Source organism: Ciconia boyciana, chromosome 5 (genome assembly GCF_034638445.1).
Source record: "Ciconia boyciana chromosome 5, ASM3463844v1, whole genome shotgun sequence".
Lineage (NCBI taxonomy): Eukaryota > Metazoa > Chordata > Aves > Ciconiiformes > Ciconiidae > Ciconia > Ciconia boyciana.
Window position 1 is genome coordinate 67,454,177 of NC_132938.1, and position 16,812 is coordinate 67,470,988.

Sequence of the window (16,812 nt, forward strand, 5' to 3'; positions counted from 1 at the left end):
GTTGGATCAGGTTTTAATGCCCTTTCACTTTGGTCATCTGGTCAATCAATCAAAAAGGTAATGCTGAGACAAATTCAAACACAATGCTGTTTAGCATAATTGGGATCCTAAAAAAGGCCTGAACTGTAAAGCTTCTTTATTTGTACAATTTTATTTTCTTTTTAAAGAGATGACAAGACTTTGTGGTACTTAATTTCAAGAGGGGACAATAAAACACATCCAAGTAAGCATAAGGAAGTTACAACACCACTTTCCAAAATCTCATATTTAATCTAGCCTCTGAATGATTTTTATGGTACGAAGTGAGCATAGTAACAGATGTACTGCAAGAGCTAAGAGTCAAAGTACTCCTAACAGATTGCATATCTAGGTATCTATAAATGCACACTTAGAACCAAATAAAAAGTTTAAACCTTTCAGCTGTCACCTGCCTACAGAACAGCAAAAGGACTCCTCTCAGTCAGTTATCCTGTGCCACCTAATGTACTGTTACGATTATTTCTTAATCCATCCACTAGTTTTAATCTCCATGGAGAAGTTAATAGAAAACTAAGAAACTCAGCACACTTGCTCAAAAAAGAATATCATACAGAGTAGTCATTTACTTCATGCCCATACTTATTAACTTTTATATCTAAATCTTTACCTTGAAACAAACCCACTGCAAAGTGAAATGCTTAGTTACAGGCTAAAATTGTGGTGTTAAAAATAAAGAACTTTAATAAGAATACATAGTAGCCTGTAATTTGGTGCATGGTATCCATATTTGTCACTTAGTGGAATAAAGGCATTTATTTGGGGCTGTGGGAAAATTCTGTGTTTACTATTCTTAAGCCATAGCATAAATTCCTTACTTCAATATAATCTTAGACTCCAGTACAATTTTTTTAAAACACTTCTAACACAAGATTGGCATGTTAGACAGCAAACTGGCTTACTATATATACTGAACAATTAATAGCACAAGGGCACTCTGTCTGGAAGAGCTAAAAAGAACAGAATGAAAGCCCTTCTCTTTAAAGATAAGCTGTTCACAAGGAGACTTACCTGCAAGGAAACGCTCAATGCCTGAGCATACCACTTCTGCTTATAAAGTGTTGTGAAGCAGAAGGAATCCTTGGGGACTGAAGAGACTTCACTTTAAAGGAAAAGTGGCATTTGGAGAATATGAGACTCAGTGTCTGAGACTGAGAAAAAAATGCTGTTGCAATCACGATCTCTTGCAAGTTTACTGCCTTGATGACTAGCATTATCACTTAAGCTCTAATTGTCAAACTTCAAAAAGCTTAGACAAATTCTAATTTATAGTCAAATATTTTATTTTGCTCTGGCTTTCCAAACAACACAGTTTTTAAAGTACAGTTCATCTGCAGCTGCTCCAATGGTCTTGCTCTTTACAGGAAACAGAAACATCAACCCTGATTTGTTCCCTTTTCCTGCTGCCCCAAGCTTATATAAAACCATTATTAAGTGTTGCTGTTTCATGCTCTACAAAAATAAACATATATCAACAAATCAGACAGAATATTGCATTTCCAAAGCCAGAAAACTCAGAAATATACTTTATTCTTTCACTGTCTGCCACGGTATTTATACTTACATTTTCATTCAGCTGTAGTCATGGCCCCTTCTTTATAGAAGTGCAGGAAGCCAGACTACTTGTCTGTGCAGCGATGCAGTCTTAGCAACAAGGAATTATTTAACAACAGGGAAAAGCAGTAATCTCAAAATAATAAAATTTGTCCCTGCTTTCCCTCTGTTTTCCTCATCAGACTGGCCAAGATCAATCCTACAAAAATAATAATGGGTTTCTTAAAATAACCTGGTTTTGCATAAAACCATGCCTCCCTGTTACTGGTTTTATGTTGATACTTCACCAAAACAGTCATTACTACTCGAACATAATCAAGAAACAAGGGTCACTGCACAGTGCACTTGATCCTTTTGGAATTTATGCTGAGATTCATGAGATAACTTTCCCTATCTTTAGTCTCAGGAGCACTGCTGGGATCCTCCTACTGAACAGATGCATCCTAACGGGATAAAACAAGAGGTACTCACTACTTCAGTAACATGTCAAGTCTGAGATAATTAATTTGTTTTTGTTGATTTCTTTGGTCATATAGGGATGAATTATTTGACACGAAAACCCATTAGGATCCAGCATCAATTAAATTCCAAAATGAAAAAGTACAACAGCCTACTTCAGTGAAATTGACAGTGAAGGGGAAAGAGGACATGTCCACTTTACTGAAAATTGCCTGTTACTATCAGAATTATCTCTATCTTAATGGAGCTTTAATCAGCTACAAGCAGACAGGACAGCGTGGGGAAAAAAATGAAGCAAATTTTCTAGTTTCTAAACTTGCAATTTCATTAAAGGAAGACAAAAGAGCACTTGTTAAATATAGTGCAGACCAGCTGAGAGCCTCAAGTCCAATGATTTTGGTGTCCTCTACTGTAAGTTCTATAGCAGAGCGGTCCAGACAAATTTTAAGACATACAGTTCTAATTTTCAATGTCAGAACTATTACTGCTCTTAAAAATGCTTTATACGGGAAAGGCCAATCTACATTGCTTTGGACAAAGAGAAGCTATGGGATGCTACAGCTCAACAACATAAAGGCAGAGATGAACACTAAATTGCCTCAATGAACCAAACATCTAAAAATATATTAGAATTAAACAAATAAATCAAAATCTTTTCTCAGAATTATCACAGAAGCCTGGAAGAAACCAGTGCCATACTCCTTGCAAAACAGACAAAGACTTGGTAACAATTAGCATGTCAAAACCCAAATCTAAATACTATTCAAATCACGTCCTTTAGCCAGTCTCTTAATTGAGAAAAGAGTTTTCCACAGAATTATGCAGCCTCTTCACAACTGTTGTGTTCACTAATGGGAGCTATTACTTGATCAGAATAATCGGTGTGAACCATCCAGTGTGCTTCCAGAAAGGCTGCAATTGATGATTTCATAAGAAAATTCTCCTTGAGAGGACAGCTGCACATATGCAGCAGTAAGATGCTGAACTGTGTTCCAGACTGTTCCTTTTATTTTACTGAGCAAAAGGCACAGAACAGCCTCTAAGAACTGTAAATGCTACCAATTTTTAAGTGGGAGAGGAAGAGAATTCTCTTGGTGTAACACAGAGAAAAATCTGTCAGACATTAGGCTGCTCCCAAAGGAACGCCTCACACTTTCAGGCAGGAGACTGCATTAAGGGGTGAAATTGTGTGCCATGGATGAAGAAGGGTGCTTCAGATGAAATTTTGGGCAATACTACAAGACTATAAGGTATCCAAAAGAGGATACTACATTTATATAGGCCGAGGGAATATACATTACTTGGGGAGTTTCTGCAGTCCATGAAACAATGGAAAATTTGGAGGGCAAATTGGCATATTCAAGCCACCACCATCCTCCGCCTTTCCTAAGCTGAGAGTTCCATCCTGCCAACCAAAGACAAAATACAAAAATCTTACTTTGGATCTCTTCTCCACTTCAACTCAAAAATCATACTAGCAAGGCTACCCTATAGAATTATACCTCTTTTTTTTATTTTTTTTATTTTTTCTTCTTCTTCAGCATCACTGTAATACATCATTCAATGAATAATGGAATTTAGGGGTTTTGGTGGTTCTTGCACTTACCTTGAGTCCACGAAAGCTGCCTGGGCTTGTTGGTGAAGAACTGGAGGACTTTGTAGATTTTGGGGTGGATAATTGACTGCTTGGGGTTCCATTAACTGGCCAAAGCAATAAAACCAAACAAATGAAAGAAAAGATGAATAAAAGTAAAAAACCCTAACTTGCTTTTAAACATAACATACCTCTCTGACAAGTTATCACTCAAGTCTGCATACAAAGACCAAAAAAGACTCCTCAGCAATTAGGAATAAATTATACGCTTGCATGCCACACAACTGCACCCCCAAAACTCATGTGGCTGGATATGGGATCAAGAAGACACACAAATATTGCATTGTCATTCTAGAGATAAAAAGGCCTATTCTGTCCTTTGCCAGTGCAAGAGCTTTGGGCAAATAATAGCCACAGACTTTTTAAATTATACCATTGATTGTCACAAAAAATTATATCATTTTATCTCACAAAAAATATGGAGAGAGAAAGTGTTCATAAAGACTTTTGACCCTCCATCTCTCCTTTTCGGATCAACGCCTTACTTTGTAGGTAGAATGTTTCACAGAACACAAGTCGTTTTATTTGTTTTTCCCAAGAAAAACAAATAAAACAAACAAACAAACAAGAAGTATGAGCTGTTTGGATGTTAAAGAACTCAAGCAGTAGTTCAGAAAAATATTTATTTAGGGGAAAAAAACCCCAAACAAGGTAAAAGCTAGTAGGTTATATCTGAACTTCCAAGAAGTTTAAGGGTCTGTGAAAACATACAATATCCTCCCTCTTGACTTCAAGAGTTCATTCATTTTAAGTCCAGTTTTACAGAGAGGCCTCGTCTGTTATACCTCTGTTGACTTGAATATAACTTAGGTCAGTCCTTGTATTTTTCTGAAAAAAACAAACTGATGAATTTCATTAGCAGACAGAATAGCACACTGTTCATCATACACAAATATGATGCAACATTATATGACGCGACATTATTTCCTCTCTAGCTGAACCTCATTTTTCCTGGGAGAGGAAAATACTAGGCAGAAATTTAAGAGCTAAAAAGGTTTCATAGCTGATTCATGGTGAAGAATTATTTTTTCAGAAAGAAAAAAGCACCCCTAGCAAATAGAAACTTAGCTTCAAAGCAAATAGCAGCTACATCAGGACATATCCTTTTATACATTCAGAGGTCTGTCATGGGTTATGCATCACTTCTTAACCACCGCTATTAGATTTATTTTACAAGTGTCTATTAACCTAGTACCCTAACATTCTCTGAGTGCTGAAGATGCCTTCCAAGTACTATTTTTACAACCTGGGCAGTCCATCTGCCAGTAGGTCAGGCTGACTATACTGCAACTTCTACAAATCCCTGTTTTTCACAAAAATCTCTTTCTCTGATGCATGATGTTAAGATATAACTAATTAGCATTTAGCTACAGAATAAGTCTGTCTTGAAGTCTGATAACTTGGATTTATATTCCCAGATCTGTTACAGGACTAAGAGCTTAGTCTTTTCTACTAAAAGTATTCAGTATGTTTAGGATATTTTTGTCTTGACTTTAACAAGGGTTGCCTGTAAGAACAACAGGCGAATTATTTAAGTGGTTTTTAAGAAGCTAAAAGTATTTAGGAGTATACATCCCTCCTGCAGACTTCTTTTCATCACTTTGTTTTAGATAACCTTCTTGAAAACTGGCATATCAATGCATCCTTGTTTTATAAAGAATTTGCAAGTATGATGATGAAAAGGGCTAGTGAATGCTATCTTACTGTTTTCCACTTCTCGCATACACAATTTGCTCTAGCCATTAGAAAAAATATGGAGCTGTAAAGTTCATGAGCAAAAATAAGATACTTCAGGAGAAGAACTTGCTTCCAAATGACCAACTATTACTTCAGGAGGAAAAAATTTTTGTTTATTCACAAATTCTTTTTATACAGCTCACAGAAAGGTCACTACTTCCTGAACATGACCATTGAGGCCTACACTATAAGATATCCTTATCTGTCTCTAAGTCACTACCATCCTTTTAAGCATGGACAGAACCATTAAACTATACCTGTGAAATTGGCTGGTTAACATAATCTTCTTCCCTCTCATAACTGTCTAAGGAAGAACATCCCAGCCTACACTGACAGTACTCCAGCTCTTTGCTAATATCTTAAATGCGCTTGGTGGACAAGGGTGGTGTTCTGAGCCAGGGGTGTGACTAGATGATGTCCAGAGGTCCGTTCCCAGTTTTGTCCTTCTATGATTCTACAACACATGGTACGTTCTGCTGAGGATCCTACTTAAAAGAGCTGTTTCTTGATACAGCTTTGCCAATGTCTTCTGAGATCCACTGCACGTGAGTTGGTACACAACTGCAACAACAGTAAAAGCTGGAATTGGCCGCGTGTAGACGTAAAACTTTTGCATCTAGAGGGAGTCAGACAACTGCTTGTGCTGGTTGTGGCTGGGGTAGAGTTAATTTTCTTCATAGTAGCTAGTATGGGGCTATGTTTTGGATTTGTGCTGGCAACAGTGTTGATAACACAGGGATGTTTTCATTATTGCTGAGCAGTGCTTACACAGTTTCAAGACCTTTTCTGCTCCTCACACCACCCCGCCAGTGAGTAGGCTGGGGGTGCACAAAAAGCTAGGACAGCTGACCCCAACTGACCAAAGGGATATTCCATACCATATGACACTCAGCAATAAAACTAGGCGGAAAGTTGGCAGGGGGGCCGCTGCTCAGGGGCTGGCTGGGCTTCGGTCGCCTGGTGGTGAGCAATTGTTTTTGTTTGCATCACTTGTCTTTCTTGGATTTTATTTCTCTCTCTTTGTTATTTTCCTTTTCATTACGATTTTTTATTATTATTATTATTATTATTATATTCCCATTATTAAACTGTTCTTATCTCAACCCACGGGTTTTCTCACTTTTACCCTTCCAATTCTCTTCCCCCACCCCACTGGGGGGGGGGAGGGGGAGGAGAGCAAGCAGCTGTGTGGTGCTTAGTCACCGGCTGGGGTTAAACCACGACACTGCTATTTCAGACAGCAGTACTTTTTTTTTTTTTACTCAAAAAACACACAAGCAATCTATATTCATTGTTGGCACAAACTTATCAGCTGCTATTGATTTGCTGATTATTGCATGTATATGCAAAACTTACCTTTTGTATCTATTTTCTAAGTATAAGTTCTTTTGAGGTTTCTTTAGACATGTATATCTGCCTGAATATAAAAAAAAAAAAAATCTTCCCTGTCGTTCTTTAAGTACATATTAGGCTACAATTCTTTAGCATATTGGAATGTTCAAAATTGAAGAACCTATGAATACCTTTTAAATTGTTAACTTCTAGTATGGTCCAAAGTCTCAACTTCTTTGCTAATGAAAATGCATGTTACTTGCTTTAGAGATACTTTCAATTTGAACTGAAGGTTCAAAAAGGTTTCTATGGTGAACATAGGCTGAAATAACACAAGAAAACAAAGGAAGGTAGGAAACTGCAAATAAAATGAAAAACTATGACGTGGTTTTGCACTGCTTTTTTCAGCAACTCTTACCCTATCTTTTTGCACTGGCTGAAATTTTCTATTATAATATGCTTTAGAATACACATAGAAACGTATTCCTCCTCAGAATGCTCCTCTACATGTAGTCAAATTATACCTTTACAAATCTAACTTGGACACCATTAGCAGATGTCCAACTATAAAGCATCACTTATATGATTTCACTCAAACGATCTACTTCAACAAAAAACCTACACCCATTATGTCTCTGGTTCAACAAATGCAAAACATGTGTTTCAAAGCTTGAAAATATTCACAAATACAGCAAAAAGAATACAGGTAAATGGAGAGGGAGGAGACACACTAGTGATATACAGCCATAATAGTAATGGCTCACCTGGGGATTTTGCTGAAGAATAAGCACTGGAGTAGTGGCCACCCCTCTTTACTGTACTCATATATTTGACACAAAGGAAAAAGACATTAAGGAAAGAAGTTATTAAACAGCTCTGAACATGCATGAAAGGAAGAAGATTAAATAAAGATAAGTAAAGACTACATGAGAAAAAATGACAAGTAAATAGAAGGATAAATACCAGGTACTTTGGATAAATTTTTCAAATTAACCTAACCAAAGGGGTGTCCAAGTAGAAATAAGTAAGGAAATGACAGCACTGATTTCTAAATATTTTGCATAAAATTCACTGTTGATAGATATCCCATGCGATCTCATTGGAGTTAACAGGATTGCATTAATGTAGATCAGTTGTGAAACTTGCCCTTCATGCTACATTTTTCTTTGTTGTTATTGTGATCCTTCTTTGAAGCTTTTCAGTTAAATATTCAACCTTTATAAACAGATGATAAATATTCCACTTTGAAAGAACCCAAAGACATAAAATTACTTTAACCAGCATCAGTTAAGCAAAACAAATATTGATATGGAATGAGAATATGGAACATGTTGCAGTTTTGAATACACACACTGGAGCTTACATGTATAGTTACATTCAAAACAGAGCATCGTATATTTACATATTCAGTAGTTTTATTTCAGGGCTACTTCTCCAGGTCTGAGGGAAAAAAATTAATTAAGTTTTATTGTATTTAGAAATTAAATGCAGAGGTAAAAAAAGGAAAAAGCCAAGTTTCTCCCTTCTATTTATTTGCATAGAAGACTCAATGGTTGGAACATATGGTGTTCACCCAAACTGTTGGCAAAACCACTATGTGAACCTTTCTGTGAAATTACAGGAAGCACAAGAAGAAGAAAAACAATTTCTCTGTTAATGGGCAATAACATTCCAGAACATGTCCTAAAATTACTTGAAACAGCAAAATCCAGTATTTCCAACAATATTAGGCTTATATAGGAGAAACCTTTCAAATTCAGAACACTTATGTGTATACTCTAGTTTAATGAACATGAATTTAACCACATCACCATCCTGTAGTTCATAGTCTTCAAGAAAATCAAGTGTCATGCTGAAAGCATATCCCAAGCGTACAATTAGCACAAATTATTCCAATGTTCATAAACTGAAACTTTTTGTGCCTCTTAATTAAAAAGCAGAAACCACATTTCTTCTCAAGATTCAAAAATAAATGCAAATTTTATTATAAATTAGTATTGTATCTATGATACAAACTGAAAAAACATTTTTTCTCTCAGGAAACAAAGCATGGCACTTGTATTTCAGACAGAGCCAACAGTTTTTTCATCCCATTAAACAACTTCTAACTTTCATGTATTTTACATGTTCAGCTCTTCCCTAGAAGTAGTACCTGAGGCAGGTGATTTGCTTCGACGTGACGGTCCAGGACTTTTGGACCCAGTATGCCTCATGCCAGATGATCGTGAATAAGAGGACTTCATAACACGGCATTCTACAAAGCAAGCAGATAGAGTTTTGACAACAGTTCAATGGACAGACTTCCTCCAAACACTACTGTTGCTGTTTATTATCCAGAAAATGAACATCAGTATTTTCTAAACATGCTCGCCCAACTGAATGAAACAAATTTACAAGAGCATCTCAGAACTTTAACCTACATACCATACAAACATATTTGAGCTACTCAAACACCGTATGTAACATTCTGCATGTAATACTTCTTCACGTCTTGAAGCTGGATTATTACTATAATTCAAGTTTGTACCTACGTAAAGCTGAAAGAGTAAAGAAGTCAGCTGATGCCAAGGTTCTTCTGATAATTCAGTAAATCCTGCACGCTGTAATGGTAGCTTCATATAGGGCAACTGCACAGCAAGCCCCATTTACCTTCTTTTGCAATAAATCTGACCAGTTTTTAAAGAGGTGAAAAATGTCTATTGTTTCCAAAAGTCTGAGACAAAGATTACTGCCATTTACCATCAGATATATATCATTAAATAAAGGACAACCTAAATGGGAAAGGAATCAATAGGCATACATACATGGACATTTTGGAAACATTTTAATTCCTATAGTTAGCATCCACTGCAAATCACTCCCAATGCAATTATATAAATTTCTGTCCTAATTTTGTCCCTGTTATTCATCACTACAATATCAATGCCATCATTATGATGCCGCATCCCCATCAAAAATAGTAAGTAGAGCTGCATGCCTTGCCAGTCAAGTCATGTTCCACTCTATACCTAACCTGCTGTTCTCCATTAAGACCTCCAGAGTTATTAGAGAAAGCGGGGACCACCAAAGCTGAAGAGACAAAGGGAGAAAAAAACCCTCCATCACTGGGTTCTCAGAAAGGAAATGAGCCCAATTAGTCTGTGCATGGTGTAATGGGAAAAGCAAACTTACAGCCTTAAAATCTGCAAGGGAAATTATTATTTTGCCCAGACTGGGATTTGCAGTGTGAGTTAATACAACCATGCTCTTTCACTCCTGCATAAGAATAGAATCATGTCTTAGCTAGTCTAAAACTATGTTAAAAAAATACCCTTCTTTTCACCTCCACACTAGCTGAATCAACGTAATCAGGCAGTTCTGGAAAAGTAGCATGCTGGCAATAACAACAGAATGGGAGCCAGCTGAATACTCCCTCCATCCAAATGTATGGACCAGTGGTTAGATATATAGCTATACTTCTTGATGTAACCGAAGATTTTGTAATTATATTAATGGAGTTTGTAAAACTTAGAAAAACAGAAGGTAAGGTGCTTTTGCTTTCAGTTACCTGAGAGCAAAGGAAAAAAACCCCTCTTATTCACAACCTAAAGCTCTCCTCAAATAATCTGACAATTCTTGCCAGGGCAAGTTTTCTTTACCACAGATTAATTTTTTCATAAAAGAAAATCAGGGTGATTCTACAGCTGAACCAATGTAGATAGAAAAAACATGTCTAGTAGGACCTGTAGCAATAAGACAAGGGGTAATGGTTTTAAACTAAAAAAGGGTAGATTCATACTAGATATAAGGAAGAAATTTTTTATGATGAGGGTAGTGAAACACTGGAACAGGTTGCCCAGAGAGGTGGTAGATGCCCCATCCCTGGAAACAATTAACGGTCAGGTTGGACGGGGCTCTCAGCAACCTGATGTAGTTGAAGATGTCCCTGCTCATTGCAGGAGAGTTGGACTAGATACCCTTTAATGGTCCATTCCAACCCAAACCATTCTAAGATTCTATGAACATGGAGAAAAAAACAACATATATATGATTTGATGTTCCAAGACAATTCTAAAACTCTCTGGTAGAGGAAAGAGCTTTTTCCTTGAACTTACATTATAAATTTTCTCTTTACAGAAAAACAACTTTCATAAACAAGTTAAATTCATGATCTGTCAATGGCAGACAGCATGGGCACAAAGTCCCAGTTTGTCTGACCTCCTTCCCCACCCAACACCCCCTATAACCTCACAATATAAACAGGCCTATAGCAGACAAGACTGGAATGTGTGAATTGGCTAGCAGGACAATTCAAGACCTGAAATGAGCGTGGTTACATATGTGATTTTGCAAAAATCTCATGAAGACAGCAATATGGAAATCATCTTATAGTCACAGATGTCAAAAGTGAACATTTTTAACAGATTTTTAGATCCATTAGATCCATGACCGAACCTTTTAAAATTCAATGCTGCTTTCCATGTAACTTTAGGGACAGGGCACGTTTTCCAAGAAAACAGATCAAGGTTTGTTAGTGCATTTTAACAGACTTACAGAATCCAGATGATGGTTCGGAAAAACTTTTTAATCCATAGGAAAATATATTCCCATGTATATTTTCCTGAATCACACAACTCTTGAGGATTGAATGGGGTGGGGGGGAGGGGGAAGATTTCTCAATGAAGTTCACTATTTTGGTGGGTTTAGGATATACAGTCTTACCGCTATGATCCAACACGAAGTCATCCTGAGCATACCGGTATTTCTCAGGCCCGCATGCAATGAAGACATCATCATCTCCAAAGAAGTCCTGCAAGCATGTCACCTTGACGGCAAAATATACCAAGCAAAATAAACAAATGCAGTACTTTCAAATACTAAATCTTCAGTTAGTCAGTAACAATTAATAAGTTTGTGTTTTGCTTTTCACAGTGATACCATAATGTTCTTTCACAATGATAGAAACACTCCAGTTCTCAAGTACTTCAGCTCTCCCAGTAGCACAGGAAACCTCAGGATCAAGAATGTAAAATATGACTGCCCCTCACCTCCAAAAACACCTTCTTTTACATTTAACACCTGTATTTTTGCCTTTAAATGCACATGCATGCTGATGACTTTGACAAGACCAGCTATAAACACTATTAAAATATCAACGCTTCTTCTATTCTTACATTAATTGCTTATGGGAAAATCTGTTGAGTTAAAATGATTGCATCTACAAATTTATTTTTTTATGTTCTGAGGCATTTAATTTCCATGTTTTAATGTCCTGTTAAAAAAAAATTAATTCCCCCTTTTATTAAAAGGTATTCCATATTCAAGAAAAGAAGAAATATAGAGTCCCTTCCATGCCCTTTGCAGCTCTGTCTGCTCTTAATTGTCCCAGTAATGATGTTACAATGTATTTCAAGAAGGATGGGGATATCAGGAAGAAAAATGTTTTAGACATTCTTTAAAAACAGAAAACCAAAGACCTCAAAAAAACCTCACTCCTCAAAAGTCAATAAAAGTCAGCTTGTGAAGGAGCAATTGTCTGCTTTAAAAACAATTAAAACCAAAAAAGCCACAACAAGAAATCCCACTGAACTCACTCTAGCTCCCTTGTAAGAAAAAAAGTGTTTGCAGATAGCAAGCTATTTTTTAAATGTAAACAGATTAAAATTTTACTGTGTAATTGTTTCCCTATTCAACATTGCACACCCAAATGAGATCTGGGAATAAAAGCTATGTAGAAGCTAAGAAAGTTAGAACAATTTGGTAAATCCATGTAATTAAAGAAGTAAAACAAAAAACTGCTTTTAGGGAAACTAGCTTTTTTCCTTCCCCAATACCTGTCAACACCATTTGCATATTTTATCCACTGTGATAATAGTAAATGTTGGCAGAACTACAGGAAGGGGTCTCTACTGCTTGCAGTATTCTGAGAAACACCCAGAATATCAATGACCCTCAGCTCTCTGCAAGAACACCCACACAGGGCATTCACCAGCAGCGCAGTTGTCATGGCAGTTAACCCAGGAATAACAGCCGGTGCCCTTACAGCAAGATCCTCGCTACAATGCCACATGCAGTATCCAGCATGTGTGTCACTGTGTTATGCAGCCAAAGGACTCTGGCCGTCACCAAAATCCTTTTATTGTTATCTTACCATTGCAATGACAATCTGCTCTCATTGACGAGAGATATTTTCAGCTGTACTTGAAACTGCTGCTTCTAGTTAACCGAAGAGGCAGTAATAACTGGATTCAAAAGACCGTACAAATTTAAGAGAAGTTTTCCTAACATGGGATTTATTCCTCTCTACTTAATAACTCTATTAGCAAGAGGACTCATTATCATTTCCATAGATTTCAGGAATCCAGCAACCAACCCAAACCCATCACTACAGGAAAAGCTGTGAGAAAGCTTTCAGAACACTTAACCCAGTAGCATTGCCGGACATGGGCAGAGATGTTCTGTGAGGCACAAGTTCACACCCAAAGCCCCCAAAACCAGGTGCCATTTCCACAAGCTCTGCCCACCCACCACTGCTCTACCCATGCCCCCAATGCCCTTGCAGTGCTGTTTTGGGCAGGTCAGAGTTAAATGCTGTGGTTTAGCAGAGCCTAAAATTAATCTTTCTGTTCTGATTCAAAGCCTCCCCCTCACTCCTTAACCCATCCAGCCTAACATCTGAGCTGAGAGTAAGAGAGGAGAGAATGACAGGTCTTACGTGAGACTCTGGGAAGTACACAAGGATGTAACTGCATGCAGCATCATCCTTTTGTTGTCTGCAGAGCAATTCTACAAAAGGAAGGGTCAGATCTGTGCATAAAAGATGACAGGAGTACCCTTAGAAATGCACCTTAAAATCTTTTGTAAATGCCTATTGGGGAGGGGAATAAAGAACTTTAAGAAAGGTATTAATTTCCATAGGTGCTTTCCCACATGTTCATGTATATAGCGTTTCCCCAGGCAAGAATACACAGGAGTAATCATAGAGTACCAGTGATCAGACAAACTGCTGGAGGTGGAGCAGCAGCACCTCCATCCTGGAGCTCAGGCTAATGCCAGCCTCTCAGTCTGCTCACACAATGCGTACCTGACCTGTGTGACTTCCACCTGTCAGTCACAGACCAAGAGAGACCTTAGCTTACTGTAAAAGATACTAAACTACACTTATAACTGGAAGCCAGATAAATGCAAGTATGAGAAAGTTTTACATAGATGCTCACTATATTCCAGCAGTGAATACTGGAAGTCGTCCTTCTCCCTACAAATAGTCAGGACTGGCTACACATGAAATATACAAGAAAAAAAATATTGAAAAAGTGTATTCAACAAGAAATAAAGATCTGCTAGAACTTACCAATCCCAAACAATCACACATTACGATTGGACACAATGATCTTAAAGGTCTTTTCCAACCTATACGATTCTGTGATTCTGTGATTATGAGGTGAGGGAAGTATTTTTAAAACCAAGTTCATGGAAATCTTCTGTTTTCCTGAAAGTACAATCTAATGGTTATTTTTCTAGGCCTTTATCATAATAAAGTCAAAGGAGCAGCTCCCAAGGTGCAAACAGATGCTAAAATAAACATTCTTAATTTCCTACAGAATTAATATTAATGTATATGCTGCAATTAATAACAACAGTTTTTTGCTCACTTAGTGTGCAAAAAACTATTAAGGGAAAGCTGAAGTTAATAAATTGTTTGCATGGGATTTTGAATGCTGCAGGTCCACTGTGGTCTAACTTGCAAAGCACACAATTCCGGTCCAAAGAATATCTATACTTAGATCATACAGCAATTTTTTATAGCTTTGAGCAGGATTCAATCAGTTTAGAAATTTAAAAACAAAAAAATTTTGAACATTTTTTTTTTTTTTAGAGTTTCATTAGCAGTAGAATTTGTGCATATGAACAGCATGGCAGTCATTCCAGTAAGTTAGGAATCAAAATTTGGTTTGTCAAACTAGTGTACAACAAATGCTCTTTCTCTTTCCACTAAGTGTCTATACTCTGTTTTACCCATTCTTTGTTTTGCTGCACTTGGTGCTAAAAGAACTGTTCTGTCCTTCAAAATATTTCCTAAAAAGCCTTTCAAAGGAAGATGGTATTAGCAAAGCTGCATATAAGTGTACCATAGCAAAAATAGTCAAACATGTAGTCATTAATTCAAGTAACAACTCTCTTGCTACTCCTGATCTGTGAGCTTCTATGCATGAAGTTGAAAATGTGAAAAGCTTTAGACACCTTGAAGAGGTTAAGCACCAAAATGAGATCTGATTTTCAATAGTGTTGAGAGCTTTTTTAAAATCACAGTCATTAGGTCATGTTTGAGATTCAGATCTGGCCACTCCCTAGTTTACATCCACAAAAACTCTACACAAGTACTTAGAATGTATGCTTTCCATTGGTGGCCTTGCAGTAAAGCTCAATCAGAACATCTCTCTCCTGTCTGTGGCTTTAATTACACAGATAACACTCTTTTAAAAGAGCAAGATGAACATGATTTTTCCACACGAAAAAAATTTCCATTTTAAACCTGATTTTTTTTATGGAAGGCATATACAGAGCTGCACAAGGAAGTTTTTAGGGTTTATCATTATAGCCAACACTACAAAGGCTTACACCAAAGGAGTTTCATGCTTCCTTGAATTCTTGGGGTTTTTTTCCCCCCACATAGAAAAGTGAAATATATTTTGAAAAACTGCTTTAGGAACACTTTAGAAAAATGTTATCTTTTAACTCTGGATGCTTCAATTAACATGTTTAAAATGTGTTAAACCCAATTTATTTTTAAATACAACACCCTTTCCTAGCCAAACATTGCCTATGTTCTGCTGGTAATGCCACTGCCTTCCCTTTATTTAGAACAAAAAGTGACTTATTGGTGCTCCTCTGACAGCTCAAACTGCTATCAGGTTGTCTTGCTGCACTGCTTTTGTTCAAAATATGTCACTATACACAGCAGATAAGTGCATATTTGGATAGGACTGGATTGGACTTGTACTCAGTCCTTTAAAAATACTTCTCATGGCTTAGAATTACAAGCAGAAATACAAGGGAACAGGGAAAAGCAAAAATGTTGTGTGAGAAGTCTCAGAATAAATATAACTGGAAGTCAACATTGCATTTTCTTTTTTAGTAGGGTCACCCACAGCATTATTGTGCGTCTGTTTCAACAGAATCCATTCACTTGCATTCTCACCATAGCTTTCTGAGATGATGTGCAAATTACGCTGGGCATCACTGCTTCCTGATGGGCTCAAAAAGGCTGTGCTCACCATTAGACTAAAGATCACAGGACAACATAATTCAAGCGGCAGCACCAGGATTTAAATTGTAATTGGCTTCAATTGCAAGAAACCCAAACAAGTATGCAAGAGGCTCAATGATCCAAAACTTGAATTGCTTGTTACAAAAAAAGCAGCCTTCTCTCATAAAACTCCTCTCCCCGAGGAAATCTTGGGACACTGAATGGATGAAGTTTTTTGAAAAACACAAAGACCTTTCTAACAGAGGTATATATTACTAAATATGCATTATGTTACAGAAGTGGCATGACTAACAGTAGTTTGCAAGACCATTAATGGTAAAAGCACTTCAAAATCACACAGCTGAAAGCACAAAAATGTGGTTTACAAGCAGAAAAAATGAAGCACAAACTCACAGGAATGGGCAAAAATGCGAGTCAAAATATGAGAATGGGGTGTTGAAAGGGAAGGGAGAGAAACACATCTATTTGAAAAATCAGTTCCCTGATCCCCTGCTGTCTACTAGTGCAGGGTTTGAATGTCACACACACCCATATTTACCTTTTAAAATAGGTTTATATTTCTGACAAATATTTATAACCAAGGAAGTTTGCTCTTTCCAAAGAAATACTTCTTCAGTCAGCTCAAACTACTGGACTTTCTAGTATATACAAATTGTGATCCATACAGAAATCCCTTTCCCATTACCATCACACAGGCCTAGAAATGTAATTTACACCAACCCCTACTCCCACCTCTGAATCTAACAAGCAGAAGATACATTCCAACCAGAAGAAACATGAATAATGATCGATC

The 16,812-nt window shown here is 37.1% G+C and overlaps 1 protein-coding gene across 4 annotated transcripts in view; it reads right to left on the bottom strand.

The window, feature by feature from the left end:
• The window catches only part of DCLK2 (doublecortin like kinase 2), a 93,171-nt gene that overhangs the window by 34,418 nt on the left and 41,941 nt on the right, over nucleotides 1-16,812 (bottom strand). For 3 of the 4 annotated variants that reach the window (XR_012042680.1, XM_072862588.1, XM_072862589.1), the window contains exons 3-5: nucleotides 11,474-11,576; nucleotides 8,925-9,026; nucleotides 3,656-3,750 (exon numbers count right to left, since the gene is read on the bottom strand). Coding sequence is in view for 3 of the 4 variants with exons in the window: in XM_072862588.1 (XP_072718689.1) it covers nucleotides 3,656-3,750; nucleotides 8,925-9,026; nucleotides 11,474-11,576 (300 nt within the window). In the remaining variant the exon portion in view is untranslated. Of the gene's footprint in view, nucleotides 1-3,655; nucleotides 3,751-7,536; nucleotides 7,588-8,924; nucleotides 9,027-11,473; nucleotides 11,577-16,812 lie in introns of all 4 variants that reach the window. The other variant, XM_072862591.1, reaches the window with a different exon arrangement.